Raw genomic sequence first — 21,064 nt, 5'->3', positions numbered from 1 at the left:
AGATCGAAGTGGGACTCATGAAACTTACTCAATAACCATGAGCTAAACTATGTAAAAGATTTTGTTCCTATTTGACTTGATGCTCTGGTGAATTTATGTATATCTCTTGCCACCTGAATGTCTTATATTCTGTTGTGGAGGTTTTTCCCTTTTCCATGTCGACTGACATTGTTGCTTCCTCCTATTTTCTTTCTCTTCCTCTGTGTCAGGTGCTAGACGGTCTGTTGGCCCAGTGTGGAACTGTAGAGAACTGTGACCAAGGTATTACGAAATTCAATCCTGTCTAATTTTTACTCTGCTTTATCTACACCAGTGACTCCTCCAATATGTATAGATTATGACCCCATTTTCTGAATACTTTGATCACGGATGAGTCCTAGAGCTCCAATGTCCCTCTGACAGAGTTTCAAAAGTTCTCTGCAGGGGATTGGAGAATCAGGCAGAAGGACGACCATCTCTGCTACTCTCTGTCAGTCAGGCCTTTATGGCAGAGTGCATAGGCAGAAGCCATGTTGAGTAAAAAGGGTCTGAAGTCAGGAAGAATGGGCTGCCCAAATCTAGGTGTGCAATACTGAATACTTTTGTAAATGGGAAGTTTTGTTTTTGATTTGGGATAAATTTGCAAAAAATTCTGGAAACATGAAAATGTTGCAAATCAGTATCTCAGTTATAAGATCACTTTTCACTGTCAACTTCATGATGTAGTAATAATAACTTAACATTTCTATAAAGGTAGCCTGCTGCTGTAGCTACTCACTGAAGCCAGATCAAGTTGATCTTTTTGTCCTATTATCAAACCAGCGTGTGTGGTATTAAAGAGTCTTTCTATTTCTCAGTGAACACAGACAGTGAGACTGCAGTGGTGAATGTCACATATACAACACGGGAGCAGGCCAAGCTGTAAGTCCCTCCATCAGTCTTCGATGCTGTTTTCTTTTGCTCAATGTCTTTACCAAGTTCCAGTGTTTTCTTTGATTCTGTGTGATGTAGGTGCCGTTTAAAAAAATGACTGTATGCTATTACATTTATAATCAAATAAAAAAGTTCCACTATACAAATATAGAGGCCTCAATTAGTCACTTACAAGGTAAAGTTGCAGTAAGATTAAGTTGTATAGGTATTCTGCGCTCATTTTATGACATCTAGTGGCCATTTAAATGAACTACAATAAAGTAGGCAAAACCAAGGAAAGTACCTCAGAAGTACATTTCTAGCTTCCATCCTACGATGTTGTAGTTGTAGGAAACACACCATTTGTATGTCTTAATTTTTTTATCCATAACAATGTATATATAACAGTGTACAGAAAAGATTTTAGATAACTAAGTGCAGCAGTATCATATTGCATACCCTCCTCATTTCACTTCCATTTAATGGGTTAACCAAGTCTTTTGTCTGTTCTTTCAGTTTGTAACATTCTTAGTACTTAGTATGATGAAAACAAAAAATTAAAAAGCATAAACATTTACAAATGGTCTGCGTGCGTGTATAGGGATGTAACTTTGTATGAATAACGTGCTGTGTATCTATCAGAGCCATCCAGAAGTTCAATGGATACCAGTTTGAGAACAACACCCTGCGTGTCTCCTACATTCCCGATGACACCTCTGAGCTTGAGGGAGGCCAGCAGGGCCCTGATAATGGCCGGCGCCCTGGTTTTGGGCCTCGTGGTGGACCCCGGAGTGGGTCCCCGAGCTCCCGGATGCCACCTAAACCTCCACATGCTGACATCCCTCTGAGATTGCTGGTACCAACACAGTATGTTGGAGCCATCATTGGTAAAGAGGGTGCCACCATTCGCAACATCACCAAGCAGACGCAGAGCAAGTGAGTGCAGGTGTATGTCTAACAGTTATGCAGCAGAGTCCATTGCAGATTCCTGTTGTACTAGTTGATGTCCACAGCAAAAGTGTTCATTATGTAGACAAGAACAGTCCAGGCTAATGACTCTGCAGTATTATATGTGCAGCAGTGACAAAACCGTTTGTAACAACATATCTGAAGGTGGACTACATGAAGTAACATTAAAAGAACATACATCAAATTTTATTTGTCATAAAATGTTTTTGAGGACTTTCCAGGTAAGTGAAGATGAGTGTGTCGAAAATAAAGGTTTTAAACAATCTCTGCTCACTGAGGACCAGTATTATAAACATTATCCTTTTGTGGTGCTGTAAGAGATCAGAGTTTGATTTATTACTGTAAAAACAGTGGGCTCTGGCAGAATCATCACTGTTCCAATGCTGTGTTTTACCTGCCGCAGAGACATTAGTTTCTGCAGAAACAGCATGTGTTCTCATCTGTATTTCACACAAAGTCAGTGAGAAAAATAACAGCATTTCTTAATATTAAACATTCCCCAAACATCTTTCCACTCACAGAATATCGCTGTTTAATGTGTTTAATATTTAATATGTTGTAGCAACAAAGAATCAGTCCAAAACAGTACAAGCCCACCAGGTTTTCTTGTGGGCCACCCAGTCACCGCCACTGCACATCTTTATATTACATACACAAAAGATAAACCCAACACATGTAATGTTACAAGAGTTGAACAATTAATCTTCAAACCAAGTCTACATCAGTATAAAGAAGCCAAACATTCACCCACCTGTTAACAATATAAACATTCATATTTCAAGTTCTATTTACTTCACAGAAAGATCTAATCCGAGCTTCACAAGCACAGGTCAGGTACTTTGAAGAGATAGATTTAGTAAATGTGGTATTATGTTTTTTGCATCTAACAATTTTCCAACACATACACACAGAAGTTGCTAGATTTTTAGTCAGAAACCTGCTTTTCTGATATGCAATGAGTAATATGAGAGAATTCAGTATCTTCACCTTCCATGTTGACAATTAGGTTCAACAAGTTGTATTTTTTCTCCCTTTCTTGGTATCATATATATGGATGAGGATCTTCTGTATGTGTAGAGCTGGTATTCAAACAGTTTTGTTCCTTATATGGCATATGTTTCAACACTGAATACCATAGTAATCCATATTTTAAAGGTTTATTAATGTATATTTGTGTACCCTCCTGCTCTGCTTTAATACAAAATTGCATCTATAGATGTATGTCTGGGTGATCTCAATCTCCAAATGGTGCAATTTTAGCTTTAGCCAACCTTGCAATGGGCAGTGTGTCAGGTTTTTGTTTTGTGTAATTAATAACTGACTAATTAATATGGCATGATCTGCGTACGTATTTATTTGGTATAAGCTGTATTTTACTGTGGAATGTATTGAGTGAACCTGGTGAGGAAAGTGAGTAGGATCGGTTCTGTTGCTGCAGGATTGATGTGCACCGCAAGGAGAATGCAGGCGCTGCTGAGAAGCCAATCAGCATCCACTCCACCCCTGAGGGGTGCTCAGCTGCCTGCCGCATGATACTGGACATCATGCACCAGGAGGCTAAAGACACCAAGACGTAGGTTTTAACAACAACAACAGTACAACAGATCACAACACAATCCTGGACCCAATTTGTGTAGCTAGTTACTTTATTGGCACCTTCATCTTCCAGTGAAATATTGGTACATTTCTTGGGTTTGCAGTGCTGATGAAGTTCCTCTGAAGATTCTGGCTCACAACAACTTTGTTGGACGCCTGATTGGGAAGGAGGGACGCAACCTGAAAAAAGTGGAGCAGGACACAGACACTAAGATCACCATCTCCCCGTAAGACACACGTACATGCACATATGCTAAACTCTTGTAAGTCTTCTAAATTCAACTTTGTGAATTAGTCTTGGTGGATAGACATCAAGATAAGTATGTTTATACGTTTTATAATGCACAAAATGTATATATTTGTGAGACACGTTGCAGCAGCAACTAAATTCACTTTAAAATGGATCATTGAGCAGCTGTATTTATGTGATCTGTACAGTCTCCAGGACCTGACACTGTACAATCCAGAGAGAACCATCACAGTTAGAGGCTCTATTGAGGCCTGCTGTCAGGCCGAGATGGAGATCATGAAGAAGATCAGAGAGGCCTACGAGAACGACATAGCTGCAATGAATGTGAGTCTACACACACACACACACACACACACCTAGACACACAGACACACAGACAGCATAATTGTTTAATGAACAATAATTAACAATTAATCAGAAGTTCATCAAACTGATGCTTTTGAGATAGTCAAAGACTGTTTAATTACTAAAGCATGTTTACATCACTAATGACCATTTTCCAGTCGTATCCATCACGTTTGTCATAGTCTGTGGGGCAGTTACTGTCTTTTCAGTCTAATATGCACAAGAACTGAAACAGAGAGTTTTCCCACATGCAAATGCTACACCTTCACATGGTTTCTAACCTGCAATCTTCACCACAGCAACAGACCCACCTGATCCCTGGGCTCAACTTGGGTGCTCTGGGTCTCTTCCCCTCTTCCTCCAATATGCCCCCACCTCCGCCTGGAAATTCCAGTGGTGCCCCCTATGGCTGTTTTGGGGTAAGAATAAATGCTGTGTATCCATCCATCCATTATCTATACCCACTTATTCCTAACCTGGGTCACAGGGATCTGCTTGGAGCCTATCCCAGCTCTCTTTGGATGAAAGGCAGGGGTACACCCTGGACAGGTCCCCAGTCCATCACAGGGCCACATAGAAACAAACAACCTCACACACTCACACTCACTCCTATGGACAATTTAGTCACCAATCAACCTGACATACATGTTTTTGGACTGTGGGAGGAAACCAGAGTACCTGGAGAAAACCCACACAAGCACAGGGAGAACATGTAAACTCCACACAGAAAGGCCCCTGATGGGTTTCAAACCAGGAACCTTCTTGCTGTGAGGCAACGGTGCAAACCACTAACCACTGTGCGGCCTAAATGCTGTGTGATTCACCTAATTTAGTGGAAGGTTTTCAACAAAAGTTAATGTGTATCAATGTGTCTTGTTTTGAATGGCAGCAATGTAGTGATGTTGTCCAGCCAGAATAAAAGAAAAGCTGAAAAGGTTTCAATTGATGAGTCTTCATACTCTGATTTCCAGTTTCAGAAGTCAGTTGACTGTGTTTGTATGTGCTGACTGTTCTACAAAGATCAGGGCGTACATTTTATTGAATTTTCCATTCCCACCTCTGCATCTAAATCTTAATTTAGATGTGCACCAGCTGCCTAGCTGTTTCACTGGTCTTCATGAGTTTCTTCATAAACATTGACTGAAATCCCAGATACATATAGATATTAGCCTGAAACAGATATTCAGTTTATTTGATTAAACCTTTGTTTTTTCAGGCTCCAGAGCAGGAGACAGTCCATGTGTACATCCCAGCACAGGCAGTGGGAGCCATCATTGGAAAGAAAGGACAGCACATCAAACAGCTGAGCCGCTTCGCTGGGGCCTCCATTAAGGTCTGTACTTTAGCAGACTTACAAGACATGCTACAGGCCAATTAAAGAAATGCGATTTAAAAGAAAACACTTGTCCCTTACAGTCTTCACAAGCCATGTTTGTCCCCCCACATTTATGCTTTCTGTTTGATTTATCATCTCTCTCTCTCTCCACGTGTGTGGCAGTTCAGCACCTCAGAAGCATTAACGCCTGAGCCAGATGCATATCACAAATATGAGTGTGAACTATCAACACAACACTGGCTATAGCAAAAAAAATCTGAAGTCTGATGCCTGTGATGGAAACGTGGCCATTGAAACAACAGACTTCCAGCCACATGGCCTGTTGTGTTGGGCAAATGTCTGTGTAAATGCAGCTGATGGAGATTTACACCAGTTTCCCTGCATTCATTATTCAGTAACAAGCTGCATGCCAGCACAGCCGAAATGGAACACAGCCACTATATCCAACATGTTAAATATTAAATTGTACAAGACCAAAGCTTATATAAGCTCTTTGCTCAGCAGTTAAAAAAACAATTCAATTCAATTCAGTTTATTTGAATAGCATCAAATCACAATACAATCATCTCAAGGCACTTTACATACAAACCCAACAAATCCCCTATGAGCTATGAGGTGACAGTGGAGAGGAAAAACTCCCTTTAACGGAAGAAAAAACCTCCAGCAGAACCAGTTTTTTAAGTTTCTAACATTATACAAAGCTTTCTATATCAGTAGTCCAGTCATCATGTGTATGTGTGTCACCTGCACTGTTTATGTTTGCATTTCTGATTGTGGCAGCCTCTTGTGGACAGATCAACAAATGAATACTACAACATCTGGAAGAACAATACCTCTTAAGATGCATTAAAAATATACCATAATTAAAAATGAATACAGAACTCAAAAACCAGTGTATGTTGTGTGAAAACATTCTTCATTCAGTCGATGTGCTTCCCATTTCAAATGACGCACATCTCGATTACAACATACGTATCTACCTGACTTTTTCAGTGCACAGAAAACATAAACTTGATACTGTGCAACTGTTCCAAAAATATTTTCCTACAGAGGAGGTTAAATCCTGTCTTCTAATTGGACTTTTTTGCTTTAAAAATCAGAATTGTTAACTGTTAACTTCTACATCTTACATGCATTTTACTGTCACTATGCTGTGAGTTATTCTAATTGTGGTGTTTAATTATCCATCCATGCATCTGCTTTCCATACCTGCTTATTCCTTAACCAGGGTCACAGGGATCTGCTGGAGCCTATCTCAGCTCTCTTTGGAAGGCAGGGGTACACCCTGGACAGGTCACCAGTCCATCACAGGGCCACATAGAGACACACAAAGACAAACAACCACACACACTCACGCTCACTCCTATGGGCAATTTAGAGTCACCAATCAACCTAACATGCATGTTTTTGGACTGTGGGAGGGCGTTAGGTCAGCACAGTAAGACTGCCAACACTGATGTTGACAGTATTAATGGTCTTTATGCTGTTTGGGATCTTAAGATGTTGAGGTTCTCTCTGGGAGTAACGAGGATGGATAGGATCAGGAATGAGTGCATCAGAGAGACAGCTCATGTTAGATGTTTTGGAGAAAAAGCCAGAGAAGCCAGATTGAGATGGACATGTTAGAGCTGCCAGGAAGGAGGCCTAGAGGAAGACCAAAGAGGAGGTACATGGATGTAGTGAAGGAGGACATGAGGATAGTTGGTGTGGGTGAGGAGGATACAGAGGATAGGGTTGAATGGAGGCAGATGTGGTCGCTGTGGCGACCCCTGAAGGGAGCAGCCGAAAGGAAAAGAAGAAGATGCTGTTTGGGATCTTATTAATTAGAATCTTAAATGTCTTTTATTATTTTATATTCATGTCTATTAACTTAGCTTAGCTAAACATATGTTTGCAAAATATGAAGAGCTTTCTGTCCTGCTCACTGCTCACTAACCATGCACCTTTCTGGAAGCATGGGAGCTGAGACCAAAACATTTGGGAATACTTACTCATTCTGAATTTTGGTCTATGAGGTTGTCAAGTTACTTCATCAATAATAGCAGTAATATTCTTTAATAGGGTGTATTTCTTTTGTGTCTATTCTTCAGATTGCTCCAGCTGAATCTCCAGACTCTAAAATGAGGATGGTGATTGTGACAGGACCACCTGAGGCCCAATTTAAGGTAAACACTAGACATTTGCAGCTGATTAAGGTTACTCACATTTTGTTATAGCTAAGACAATAATGCAATGGATTGTTAACCCTGTCCCACAGGCACAGGGCAGAATCTATGGCAAACTGAAGGAGGAGAACTTCTTTGGCCCAAAGGAGGAGGTCAAACTGGAAACTCACATTAAGATGGCCGCAGCTGCAGCAGGACGGGTTATTGGAAAGGGAGGAAAAACGGTGACTCTTACACTGCAGAACCTTCTTCTTGCATAGCATGCCTTCTTTACTAAGAATTAGAGCCATGGTGTTTTTAACGCACTACTCTCAACTTTAGAAACTAATCATAACATTTTTCCAATCAAACCTACAAAATTTTGGCACAAAGTCATTGCTTTCTCCTCAATGACTATAAATGGTGTCTCCAGGTGAATGAGCTGCAGAACCTGACAGCAGCTGAAGTGGTGGTTCCCAGGGAACAGACACCTGATGAAAATGACCAAGTCATTGTGAAGATCAATGGACATTTCTATGCCAGCCAGGTATTCTTCTATAATTTATGCAGTTTAATAGGATGTAACTAAGGAATCATAAATGGTTTTTATCAACATAAAACATATTACGTCAAAAGGTACAGCCATGTTTTACTAACTCATTTGTATTGTTGACAAATTATATAGTCTAATTGGAATCGATATTCCACATTTTTCATATATAATGATGAAAGTCACTTATATATAGTTTGTGTGGGGTGTGTGGAGCACACACATATATATACTCATATATACTGCCAGGAGCACACAATGTTCCCTTTAAGTTGAATTCACCTTTGAACTCACTTTGCACATGTTGAAGGTCATTGTATTTTCCTCTCATAATTGGGTGCAGTATACTATTTGGTGGTGGTATAGCTAAAAGACAGATTGTTATTCTGAAATCTTGATTACTAAAACTTTAATTTTGCCTCAAACCATTTCTCTTTCTTTCCAGTTGGCTCAGCGAAAGATCCGGGACATCCTGACCCAGGTCAAACAGCCACAGAAGGGCGGCATGGGCCCCAGCCCTAACCCTCAGGGCTTCACAGAGATGGGCAGTCCTATGCAGGGACTGACTCAGGACCACCAGCCACGCAGGAAGTGAGGGTCCCTGCATGCTCCTCTGCCGTGGGGCACCCCAGCTTGATGGACGGACAAACAGACAGACACATGCATGGACGGATAGACGGACGGATACAGGAGAGCGACACACGGACCCAGCGATAGACAGGGAGAGATATAAAGAGGGAGTACGCCCGATAACCAGAGAGAAAGATAGGCATTTACAGAGCGAGAGAGATAAAATCAAAAGATGACATGGATAACAAAGAGGATTATGATTAAAATAAATTTGAGAACTGAGACCAGATGTCCGGCCAGAAGAGAGACTGATTGAAGATGGAGGGATAGAGGAAAGGAAGGCAGGAGAGAGGGATGGATGGTGTCCTTCTAGTGTGCCCTGGTAAGGCTGCAGGCAGCTACATATCTGTTAGGACTTCTGAACCACACAGGTTTAAACAACATCGGCAGCATTATTCATCATGTAAGAATGGAGCCTTGCTGTTGTTTACGCCTGTCCTGATGGGTTCAGATCTACCAGCGGAGGTGGCTGGACAAATCCGGTTCTCGAGACACACTAGCATGGGCACATCTGTCCCTCTGTCGCCTTCTGCAGACCTCTCCAACTATCTGCACTCAGTCCTATATTTTAAGGGTGGTTTTTTTAAACACAGAGATACTATATGTATAGAAATGTTTTATTCAGAGCTATTATCGATAGAATGCAGTGACACAGAGCTGGGAGAGGGAGCATGGAAACTGCTGCTGTGGCACAAGGGGATAGGTCCCAGGTCTGGTGCTAGCCCCACCCACCCTTAACCCCTTAGCCAACGAGAGTTAGAGAATGGGTCGCAGATGTTAACACTGCTCTTTAAAAACTTTTCTGAATAGCAGAAAAAAGAAAATATGAGGTTGTAAATATATAATCTTCATGTAAATCTTAAGAAATGCTGCGTCTCGCCGTCTTGCCTTTTTATTAAAGGGGTGTTCTGTATATTTCCCAGTCCCTTGTCTGTGACACGTGGCATAATGAAGCTTACAATGAGGCCAGGGACTGGGAGGCTTTGAGCACCGCCTTCCACGCTTAGCCGTGTGGCAGAAGGCGCAGTAAGAGACAGTAAGGGGCGCAGAGGTCGTAGCTGGTCCTGCAGTTCTATTGCAGTGGCTTAGCTCCCACATGTGAAACCATTATTAAACAACTTTAGAAGAACAGCCAGCAGCTATGCTATCTGGCCAGCGGCCTGCACCTTAAATGGCATATTTTATATATATTATATATATATGATATGTGAGTTAGCCCGACCCCTCAGGTGAATGTATTGAAGGCAGCGAGTCAAGTGTGAGGTTGTCTGAGACTTTCTGCTCATTGCAGTTTTGGATACTCAAAGCCAGACTTGGACAGGATGGCGCTCTTCTCAAAAGATCTGTGGGCTCTTAAGACCATCCATGCTTTGAAGTCATCTTTGTTTCTTTCATGGCCTCTAGTGTGCTCATAGCAACAAAGAAGTCCAAGAATGCCCTTGGCCAAGCATGGGTATCAAAAAGACAACACCTTCCAAAGCTCCCTGCCTTGAGCTCAGAGGAAGTAAAATCAGACTGAAAAGGAGCAGCTTCCTTGTTCTCTCTCCCAAACTGCTAAAGGCCTGTGGGCGGAGCCTCCAGATCCTGCCTGCATATGATAATGAGGGGTGGGGTCTACACCTGGACGCTCTTGCCAAGAGTAGAACAGATTAGAGAAGTAATGAAAAAGAAGAAACCTACCTCAGGGTAAATTTACCTCAGTATTCCTAACTTTTATTTGCTTGCTGGTGTTTTATATAAGAAGAAAAATAGAAAAGAAGAGCTGATAGTCTGGAATATTTTTTATTTTTTTAAGGAGAAAAGTATTTTTTTTTAGGTATTGTCTTGTTGCTTTGGTTGTTTTTTTCTGTTTTTTTTTGTGTGATGGTTGAATGGGTTCAGGATGACAAAGAGGCAGCATTTCTGACACAGAATGCTGGTCTAGAGAGAAAATGGGTCAAGTGCCATTTTGCCTTTTTGGGATAGAAAAAACGCTCTCTGTCTTCCTGAAGTGTGATTGGAGTAATAGTTGTCTGAAATGGAAAATTGGCCAATGGGGAGTAGTATCAATGTAAGAGGGGTGTCCTAAAGTACACAGAGTGACCTACCACATGACTGGGGTCTCTTTTCCTGACCTCACATCATCAGAGGGGGTGTGCCAGTGCTTTTTATCTTACAGAATGGCCCACACAACCCTCCTCTTCAGGTCATGTAAAGGCACTATGACTCTCTTTTCGTGTGGCTGCTGGGTCATGGTGTGGCCTGAAGGCCCCTCCTCTCCTGCCTTATTGTGAGGACAACGTCATGAAGGGCCAAACATTATGAGATGGCTTTAAGTATTCAAAATAATAAGAGGGTTCTCGCCCATAAGGAGGACATGTGAAAGTGAGCTTTCAAGCCAAGTTTCATCCTGTCTTTCTTTTATCTTACCTGGAGGTTGGGAACATGTCAGATGTGTCACAGTTGTGTTGCACACAGCATAGCAGCATAACTGTACGTGGAGACAGAGGCAGACATTCTACCTACACACATACCTGAACTAGCTCTGACTTCTCTGAATGTGAATATTTATTACTTGTGCACTTACCCTGACACCTCAGATGCTCCCTGTTGGCTAACATGTATGCTTGCTGTGTGTGTGGTTGCGAAAGTAAATTCAGGCGTGTGTGCGTGTGTGTGTGTGTTCACTGGTTTTACACGTTCATTTTTGTCAGGGGATGTGGTTGGGTGAAACTTTTAAAAAAGCAGAAAAAAGTAGGACAAGAACCTATGGCCCTCCGTCTGTCTTCCAACTGACCAAGGAGGGAGAGATCCAAGAACCTTTCAAAAAAAATGGGAGCAAAAAAGCAAAGCAGGAGAGTTCAAAAATTACAGTAACACAGCTGAGTAATACATTAAAACCTGTATATAAGATGTTAAAAAAGGTGATCACAATACCTTTTGTATTTTTGAAGAAAAAAGCTTAAAAAACAGAATGGTAAAAGCCGTTTAGAGAGGATTGCTTCAAGCCAAGTCTCTTAAAGACACTGCCAGATAACTCACTTTTTAATGTCTTACCTGCACTCAGCCACAAAGTCTCTTCTATCGTGTCTATGCTTCCATTTTTTTTTTCAAGAGGTCGTCACTTCACAGCTCAACATGGTTGTCCTGTGTCAAGTTTCCACTTCTTTCAAAACCATAGAGCTCTGTTCACAACCACCAAGACACACTATTTAGGATTCATTATTCAGCCTGCAGCCATTTGGATTGGTTAGGATCCATGTGTTTTATTGGATAGGTTTTACTTAGTTTTGACAATACAGCAAGCCTTATTTGGACATGACATCTGGGGACGTAATGTTGCACTAATTGATGAAATATGTCGACAACGTCAAACTAACGAAATGACTTAAAACCTCCTGTGACACCTGATACAGTTCTTTAAAAGACAAAAAGTGGAGGGTGAAAGGAGTAGAAGGAAGGACAGGAGAAGAAGAGGAAGGAAGGGAGGTGGTCTGATATTTGGGATGGGATCTAGTGAGAAACATCTGCCTCTCACTTGATTAATTCCACCGTCTTCTTACCTATTTTCCCCCATGTCCTTCCACAAAACTCTCTCCTCGTTCATTTTTGACCTTCTGTACTCCAGGAAAAGTGTGAAATGTTTTTATTTACCTTTATAGAAAAAATGACGTTTTCATTTTTGGAGTGGGACGGGAACGTCAATGTCCCTCGCCCTCTCTTGCGCTGGTCTCCACTGTGTTCGTTTTGCTCACTTCTGTTCAAGACCTTTCGATTTCTGACTTTTAACAACCATTTTTGATTTTACTATTGTTATTCTGACTCTTTTTGGAAAAATAGTTGAATTTATAACATTATGTTCTTTTGTTTTTGACTGCACAAATCAATTAACAAAACAGCTACTAAAATACAATGAACTACTAACATGTAGGTCAGTACACGACAGTAACTGTGCCAAACACAAAGGAAGGAAGGGGGAATGTCCAAAATGCAGTATAGAGCCATTTTGAGCAAATACCTTATTTGCAAAGAGAACCAGCAAGTACTGAGCTTAAGGTCTTAAGATAATTTCAGAGAGAAAGTTACCGTGTTCAAATGGTGGTATCTCATATTGGAAGTGAACTCTTCACATCTTGTTTTGTATGTGCAGTAGTGATGATACATTTTAGGGTTGTTGTGTCTCCACACATGAAAAGAAACACACAGCGTGCTCCCTGTGGCAGTAAGAGCAGCTCACATCAATTTTAGCTTGCATCTTGACAGGGACAGAAATCAGCAGATTGTATGTTTCATTTGGTTTTCCTCTCTGCTTTGAGAAACAGAACTGAATTTCTTTCTGGGCCCAAAGTGGACACTAGCTAGTGGATGGAGTTGGCAACATGATGTGCCACAGAAAATTGCCACACAGTAAAATTGACATCTTGAACACATGATTTAATTATATGAAGCTTCTTCAAAGACTCTTCAATAGAACGTACCAGTGCATTTTTTTTTAGCCCATTTACTATAATTCAGTACTTAATAACCCACTCATCAAAACAAATGGCTTTATAGTTACAGCCAACAGAAATAAAGTTTTTCTTCTGAATACAGCTGAAACTAGGCTGATTAGAGAACAAAAACATTGTAATTTGTTGTACATCCAAAACAGTGAGCTGAAGCTTACTCCACATTTCTGATAGGAAGTGGGGAAGTGTGTCTGCAGAGTTGGTGGTAATTATCTCTGGGCTCATACTATGTGTTACTATTCATATAACATGTGAATTTGTCTTTGCAACCTGACTGACCTACTTGAACCACGGTTAGCATTAATGCAAAGTGTATGCTGCAAATGGGCAAAGAAACCTCACTGGTATTGTCCTTTTATTTGAAGACTGGAAGCTTGGAAACTTCAAATTTACACGATCTTGTCCAGTTTCTTGTTTGTGGCAACAGAGGACAGCTGCTTTATACAGCATGTAGCTCAGCCCCAACAGACAGATAAAAATGTCAGTCTCCAAGCTCTTGTGAGGACAGTTTGCCATTAAAACAAGCTCTGTGTAGTGTATCCCTCAGTGGAAGTGGGCTCAGAGTCTCACAAACTCGGCAGAGGGACACGCTACCGAAACAAAACTAAAAAACCTCTTGACACATAACTAGGAACGCTACCTCAAAAAACAAGTAAACTCAGCTAGAAGATTGTTTCCTTTATTTTCTATTAGAGACAAGCAAACAGTCAGACAGACGTGCATACAGAGAAAACAGTTTACAGTACAGTCATCATTTTTTTCTTTGACTTTAATTTATTTTTCGGTGATAGAGATGGGACTGTAAAAATAAATGAGTAAAAAAAAACACCCACAAAAAAACTAATATGGACACAATGTGGTGCAGGGGGGACATAGGGCGAGGACAGCTGGAGGATGATTTTCAGCAACCTGAGTGGTCCTGGTCAGGCCCAATAAGGTGTTAACAGTTTCTGTTTTCACAGATGTAGCCTACCATTCAAGGCTGAATCTAGTCAATAACACTTGAATCTCCACTTAGAGCTGCTGTTTTTTGACCTGCCTCCCCTGCTGAAATTACCCACAGTCCTCCCTCTGCTCCTGCTCCACTCCCCTCCCTGTGACTTCACCTCCTGAATCAAGGGGCACGACACCTGTAACCATATAATTTGTTTTGTTGATCTACCTCTTAGGGAAAAATAGGTAAATGGTATTTTTTGTTTTGGTAAAAGGACAAAAATAACAAAAAAAAAGTTGCTTGAAAGAAGAATAGATAAATAACTTGGTAGCAGCATCTCCATATACTGTAGTTGATAGTCTATTATTGGAAAACACTTTTACTTCCTCCAAAGATGATTTTGTTTTCTTTCTCCATTCTTAGTTGTTTTTAAAAGGATTATGAAATGGAATAATAAACTGACAGGGGAAGACAAATGCTTACCACCTGTTTTTGATTTCTTCTTAAAAAACAATCATGAGATTTCTTTATCAGTTTGCATTTAGTTCAATTTGTTAAACTTACACTTTTTAACTTCAAAATATTCATGTTTCCTTTTGTTTGACTTCTACTTTTTCTCTCTTTTCATGACAGCAGATTGTATCTTTATTGTGTTTGGGTGCATTTAGCATTTTCTTTCTGTCTGCGAAAAGCCTACAGTTAGTGCGCCCTGCGAGGACCTTCTAAAATGATAAATGATCTGTTTTCACTTTTAATAAGTCATTTGAAAAAACAAAAGGACCTGTTATTTTAGCAGACTGTGTTGCTGCACATGGAAAGAGGGAGGCCCTGTATGATGTCTGGCCTTCTGGTCCTGCCCTGATCTGGGCTCAGCCACCAAATTGAGAATTCAAATTTCCATGTGCTGTGTGCAGCCATGTCCCAGCTGCTGATGCACAATGAGCAGGACCAGGTCTCCCTCCTTCCACCAGGCAGCGCCATTGGTCTTCACAGCGTATGGACTTTCACCCTCTGCCTGCCTGATTCCTTTAGTTCTCATCAACACTTGTTTTAAACTCCTTGTAAACAAAACAGAGCATAGATATGAATGTGTTATTAAAAGATGAGAAAATGGACCCTCTTGATTCTGTGTGGTTTTTGTGTTAGTATAAAATTGACCATAATCAATGGAGAGGAGAGGAGCGGAGCGGAGCTCAGTGCACTGTTGGAGAGTCCTCAGGCAGTCTAGGCCTATAGTAGCATAACTAACTATAAACTTTGTAAAAAGGAAAGAAGTTTAAATGATACACTTTACATGATATTATCTATGATGTGATGTCTAGTGAAGTATATGTTATGTGTAATTTTGCCTGTGTGCTCTAGAGGGCATCTTGTAAACAGACAGTGTTATACTTTTGTCATGAGTGCTGAGGGACCTGGGGATGTTTTTACATGTAGCGGAGCCTTCTGTGGTCTGAAGTGACTGCAGCACCTGTGGTGCCTCTGCTCATTTATTATTACAGTGACTGGTCATGAACATTGACTAACATTTTAAAGTGTTTGCACTGCTGATAGTTGTTATCTGGGCATCAGTATAATTCCAAAATACAAGTGCAAAAACAAATCATTTACTATTAAAATCACATATTTATTTATTCAGCAATGAATTTGTATAAAAATTACCATGCACATCTCCAGTTTTGCTGCAGTAACATACCAAACCAAAAATAGCAAAATAGTGTCAAATTTTCAAACACTTAACTGAAAATAGAAGTCATGAAGAAGATTTCATTGTTTGGTGTAAAGATCTAAGAGTAAGAAAGATTAATGTGTATTTAAAGCAAGTTTCTAAGCCAAAGTACAAGCTGATTTTTACACATCTCCATATAAAACCCAGATGATTTTTCCTTCTACATCCTAAGCTCAAAGGCTCAGACATGAAACATAACAGTGAAAAGTGTTGGTTGGTTTAAAGACTTTGTGTCTTTCATCTAGAGCAGAAGAGAATGTGAGGGCACAGTTGAGATCAGGTGACGTTTCTGGGCAGAGCAAGGCTGTCCTCTACTGGGCTTTACTGGCCACAGCATGTGTAGGTTGGCTGCTTTGATGCAGCCTAGTTACAGTTCAGGCTTGCAGAGCCATCATCTGCTGCTGAATCCATTCAAATGTAGATGGTGTGCAGATGTGTGCTCCCCCTGACATGTTGCTTCCCCCCAAACCTGGATACAAGTAAATTTTAACCAATCGACTGCTCCCCGAGCAACTTAGAGAGCAATGTTTAACTTGTAGTAATATGATAATTTGATTTTGAAACATGAACATCAGGTAATGAAAGACCCTTACTGTGAGATGTGAGATGTGAAACTTTGCTTGGTAATCTTGCCTCACTGTCAGGACAGCTAATGTGCATGGCCACACCAGAAAGGGGCCAAATTTATTCAACAGCTTCCAAAATATTTAATGACAGAGTCACTACTTGCTCCAACTGTAGCTGGTGAAATTATAGCAGTAGTGGCAAAAATATAAATGTGGTTTGACCTTTTAAGCAGAAAATATTTGAAGAGCTAATTTGAAATAGCTCAAATGACTAACTTGAAGGGGTTTTTAGCTGTAGAAGCTGCTAACAATATACACTATTAATTGCCAGTATAGAATCAGAAAAGGTTTTCATGGTGATTTTGCTGGATCATCTTTACATAGTCAGGCTGATATTTTTGGTGTGTGTGTTGTCTTTTCTTCAGAGGTAGATAAAGGTTTTTTTGCCCTAAGCCCAAACATTTTTTTGTGTGATCAGTATGGCACTGATCTTCTATGATAGCATTCTCTCAGGAACTTCAGTCCAGTCAGAGTGTGGGGAAATCTGCCCATGCTGGTTATGCCATGATAGGTACAGTGAAACTTTCTTCTTCTTGGTCTTTGTGGTGTTGACTTTCCCTATTTACATGCTGTTTAATGAGATAAATTAGCTCCGTCACAAATGCTACCTCTGTGATTTATAAAACTCATCCCTATCTTGGAAACTCACCTTTCCTTTTCAAAGGTTTTTTCATATTTCTATTAAAACCTTCTCTCTGTCCTGCTACAGGCCTGGCACTTTACACTCATTTAGAATTTCATAAAAACAACTCTGAAAATGTTTGTCCTCATGAAAATATACTGATTTAGGGTTGTTCCAATTATTTGGCTATTATGTGAAAAGAAAAGTTGTGTTTGATTAGTGTTTGTGAGTGTATTTATATTAAGTTTCCTTTTTTGACTATTTGTTTCTTCTGTCACTTGGCAGCTCTTTGGTTTTCATCCCTGGCAGGGTCATCTCCTGGAAACATGTCTGGATTCTCTGTCAGCATGGCTCGCACTCTTTTCTTCTCCTTAAACCTTCCGGAGTGGGACACCTTGACGTGGCGCCCTTTGGTGGCCGTCGTTTTGTCCATGATTCTCTCCAGTCGGGCATCCAGCTGAGCATCCTCCATGTGGGTGACGGTTACGACAGCTGCCCCTGATGCATGCTGACTGGTGGAGGTGTTGGAAACAATCTCTGCAGGGATTTCATACAGATCCTTGGGTTGGGATTTTTTTCTCCTCAGGAAAGTGAGTTTCCACCAAACTGAAGGTGACTCTGCCATAATGGATGAATGGTATGAAGGATTCAGGGCTGTGGAGAGGGAAAAGTGATAACACAGAGATTAAAATATAAAGCAGTAGGTTGGTACAGCACCCAAAGAGAGCTGGGATAGGCTTCAGCAGATCCCTGTGCCCTAATTAGGAATAAGTGATAATGGATGGATGAGGTTGGGTACAAGAGCTTCAACACACAGACACAGATACGCACCTGTCTCTATCAGGAGATCTTTGTATTTTCTGTTGGTTGTTCAGCTATCTACTCATTACACACATGCTGCTCAGGTTATCGTGTGTGTCAGTGTGCTACTTTAGTTTCAGTGTGCATGCGTGTTTGTGTTTGTCCTAGAGACAAAGAGGAGATCAGGCTAATGGGAATATGAGTTTGTGTATATATGTATGTGTGTGTGTGTGTGTGTATGTGCTGTATATAATGTGTGTGTCTATGTCTGTCAGACCAGCGTTTACAGTGCTGGTCAGGCTGATCCTTTATGACTGTTTATTCAGCTTCTCATTTTCTCAAAGAATACTCATATCAAACATGATGATCCTATAAAGGCCCAAAACTATGTGAAAACCTGAGATTTTACTCATGATTAGAATCTCACTGTTGAACATCTCATTTCAAACTCATATCCATGAATGTGTTACGGTAATAGCATGCACTCCTCTGGCTTCAGTCTCTCTACCAGATGTTGAACCTGGCTGCAGGGGTTTGCTCCCATTCAGCCACAGGAGCATTAGTGAGGCTCATAGTGTTCCAGCATATCCCAAAGGTGCTGGATGGCAGACCAGTAAAATTCTTGCACATTACACTGAGTAAAGCACTTAATTTTAGGGCTGGATTTGTGAATAGGGACAAACACTGTTGTGGACAGGGAGAAATGGCACGATGACCATGTTTGCCTGATGAGAAACACACTCAGCTGTCAGTTTATTAGGTACATGTAGGTGATAATCAGTTATTGCTGACAGAGTTTCAGGGTGGTGCTGACGTTGTATGATACTTTTTTGATGTAGCTTGTGCTAACGGTGAATTGCATGGGAGTTGTGCTGGCAGGCTTCTATTAAGGTTCTATTACTTTGTCCACCCAGCTTGTATGAGCAACAGAAACACAAACTTCCAAGCATTAGTGAACAAATGACATCAGATGGAGTGTTTGCATCTCCCTTCACTGACCACGGTGGGTTCAGTCCTGTGGATTTGCCCACCTTTATTTTTCCCACAGTGTTAAAACACCAGGCAGCTTTACTGAAATAACACAAGTAAAAAATGTAAAGTGTGAAAAGCTCTGAGGAAAGAAGTTAGAATGAGACACTACAGTGGGCAGTGACTGAATGAACTTTATCAAAGATTCAAGTGTGTCAAGGTGTCATAATAAATCAGGTCAATTGTAATCAAAACAGAATAGATACAAATTAAAAATAAAAACAATAAAATTTGAAAGCTGTAATGTTGTCATTTTGTTTTCTCTGGTTTCTCCACAAGCTCTAACACACTAACTGAAGACCCAAAGACTATGATGAGCTCAGATGTGCAGAATTTTATGAATGGAGAATGAATGAAACATGAATGCAGTCTTGAGGTCAGGGATGTGTTCTTTTTTTTTCACATTAAAGGATGCATTTTTTAAAATATTATAGCTGCTAAAACATCAGCGTGTTAACATTTCCATGTGTTTAAGTACGGTCTCACAGAATCACTGGTATGGCTGTAGACTCATAGTCTGGTTTGGCTTTGGACAGGGCCATGCCAGCAGCTTTTCCAGGGGCAAGTGTTTATGCAAACATAATACATTTTATTTTATTTTATTATTGCTTCTGGCAAGAAAACAGATATATGGATTATCTAAAATATTGAATTTTTTTCATTGAATTGAACCAAGGTATTGAGCCCAAATCACAAAAACCAAATTACCAAACCAGCTGCGTAATTCTGTACACGTCCCCTTAGTGCTAACAAAACAGCTCTGATCATTAACTGATCATTAACACCTCTGAAGACATCCTTTGGTGTCTGACACCAAGGCATCAGCAGCAGTTGTGAGGTGAGGCCTTCCCATCTGTTCGTTAGGTAATTGACACACCTGACCACCCATGGGATGTAGAGCATGATTCTTCAGAACAGACCACCTTCTTGCATTGCTCAGTGGTCCAGTTAATCACTCACCTGCCAGTGGCTTTAACAGCTGTGTTTAACGTGTACATGTGCCTACAGCTATCGTTATGTACTTTTGGCAATTTAATTTAGTCCTTGACATTAATGTGCATACATGTGCAACAGTGAGAATATTAGGATCAAAATAGCCTACATATAACAGAGAAACATAGGAAAACGTATACATGACCTATCAACACTAACATGTGACCTCTTGTACAGATCAACTTGCACTTGGTTACCTGTTCCATTATCTGGGCTTCAGAAATATCAGCACCTGATAACACTCCCAGCTGCCATGCAAACCGACTGTAGGTCAGATCCTGATTACGGTCTGGCCCCAGGGGAACTTTTTACAGCAGCTGAGCAAACAGAAACTAGACCACATTGTTTTATTGTTTCTTTTCTTCTCTGTGGCTGTCTCTCTGTTCCATGAAGACATGGTATACTCAGATTGTTGTGGAAGGCCCTTTAATGTAGGTTCTCTACAAATGTGAAGGGAGTATCAACTTTCTAGCTGCCCTATGTTTGAAAGCCTTTCAGTGGAGTCATAGGAGGGAGTGTGGGTCAGCAGCCATTTTGTTACTTGTGCTGCAGCAAAACATCCAAAATGAAAATTTTGGACAACATCCACAGTTTCCTTATTGTGGCACCTTGTATTCTTTACATTAATTTTCATCTCTTATGGTCAGCTGTGTTGCAGTTGGTACAGGCCAGGACCTGTAGGGCTCATATGTTTTTATTCTTAACCCTGCTGCTGGCATGCCTAGTGATAACAATGTTGGTCTATTTGTTGGTCCAATGCTTTACTCCAGACTGACAGCTATTTCATAGATTAGATTAGACCTGAAACTATGTAGTATTTATTCGGTGCATCAGAGGATGAACCCTAATGACTTTGGTACTCTCTTGACTTCTCCTCTAGTACCACAAAGAAAGGGGCATTTTAGATTTAATATCTCAGCAGTAAACAAATCTATGGCCAAGACAAAATTTCTAAAGTCCTGGTAGTGTGTTGTGGAGGGTACAACAAGTCTGCATTAAGAAAGCATTGGATGATCCTAAAGCAAGTTTTCTGCACAAGTACTGCTTCACACTTGTGGTCAAAGTCTTCTGAGATGTCTTGAGATGAGTCTTTGCTACTCTGCTTTTTTGGTGAGATAAAATTTTAGCTTCT

At 40.6% G+C, this 21,064-nt stretch overlaps 2 protein-coding genes across 2 annotated transcripts in view; one reads left to right on the top strand and one right to left on the bottom strand.

Annotated features, from left to right (window-relative positions):
* igf2bp1 (insulin-like growth factor 2 mRNA binding protein 1) overlaps positions 1-12,762 on the top strand; it is a 50,435-nt gene extending 37,673 nt beyond the window's left edge. Inside the window, exons 4-15 of the mRNA XM_026325992.1 lie at positions 210-261; positions 837-900; positions 1,534-1,827; positions 3,299-3,433; positions 3,561-3,683; positions 3,895-4,030; positions 4,351-4,470; positions 5,268-5,384; positions 7,478-7,552; positions 7,645-7,776; positions 7,965-8,078; positions 8,527-12,762. Of these exons, the coding sequence (XP_026181777.1) occupies positions 210-261; positions 837-900; positions 1,534-1,827; positions 3,299-3,433; positions 3,561-3,683; positions 3,895-4,030; positions 4,351-4,470; positions 5,268-5,384; positions 7,478-7,552; positions 7,645-7,776; positions 7,965-8,078; positions 8,527-8,676 (1,512 nt within the window). The 3' untranslated portion in view covers positions 8,677-12,762. The remainder of the gene's footprint in view (positions 1-209; positions 262-836; positions 901-1,533; positions 1,828-3,298; positions 3,434-3,560; positions 3,684-3,894; positions 4,031-4,350; positions 4,471-5,267; positions 5,385-7,477; positions 7,553-7,644; positions 7,777-7,964; positions 8,079-8,526) is intronic.
* Positions 12,763-17,383: 4,621 nt separating this feature from the next.
* On the bottom strand, positions 17,384-17,734 carry LOC113140493 (proline-rich protein 15-like protein A). Its single transcript, XM_026324319.1, has one exon. The coding sequence runs from the start codon at positions 17,732-17,734 to the stop codon at positions 17,384-17,386; it is 351 nt and encodes a 116-aa protein (XP_026180104.1).
* Between the last annotated feature and the right edge of the window lie 3,330 nt (positions 17,735-21,064).

The sequence above is a fragment of the Mastacembelus armatus genome, chromosome 8 (assembly GCF_900324485.2).
Source record: "Mastacembelus armatus chromosome 8, fMasArm1.2, whole genome shotgun sequence".
Lineage (NCBI taxonomy): Eukaryota > Metazoa > Chordata > Actinopteri > Synbranchiformes > Mastacembelidae > Mastacembelus > Mastacembelus armatus.
The sequence above is the reverse complement of the archived record's forward strand: the minus strand, read 5'-3'. Positions and strand labels throughout refer to the sequence as shown.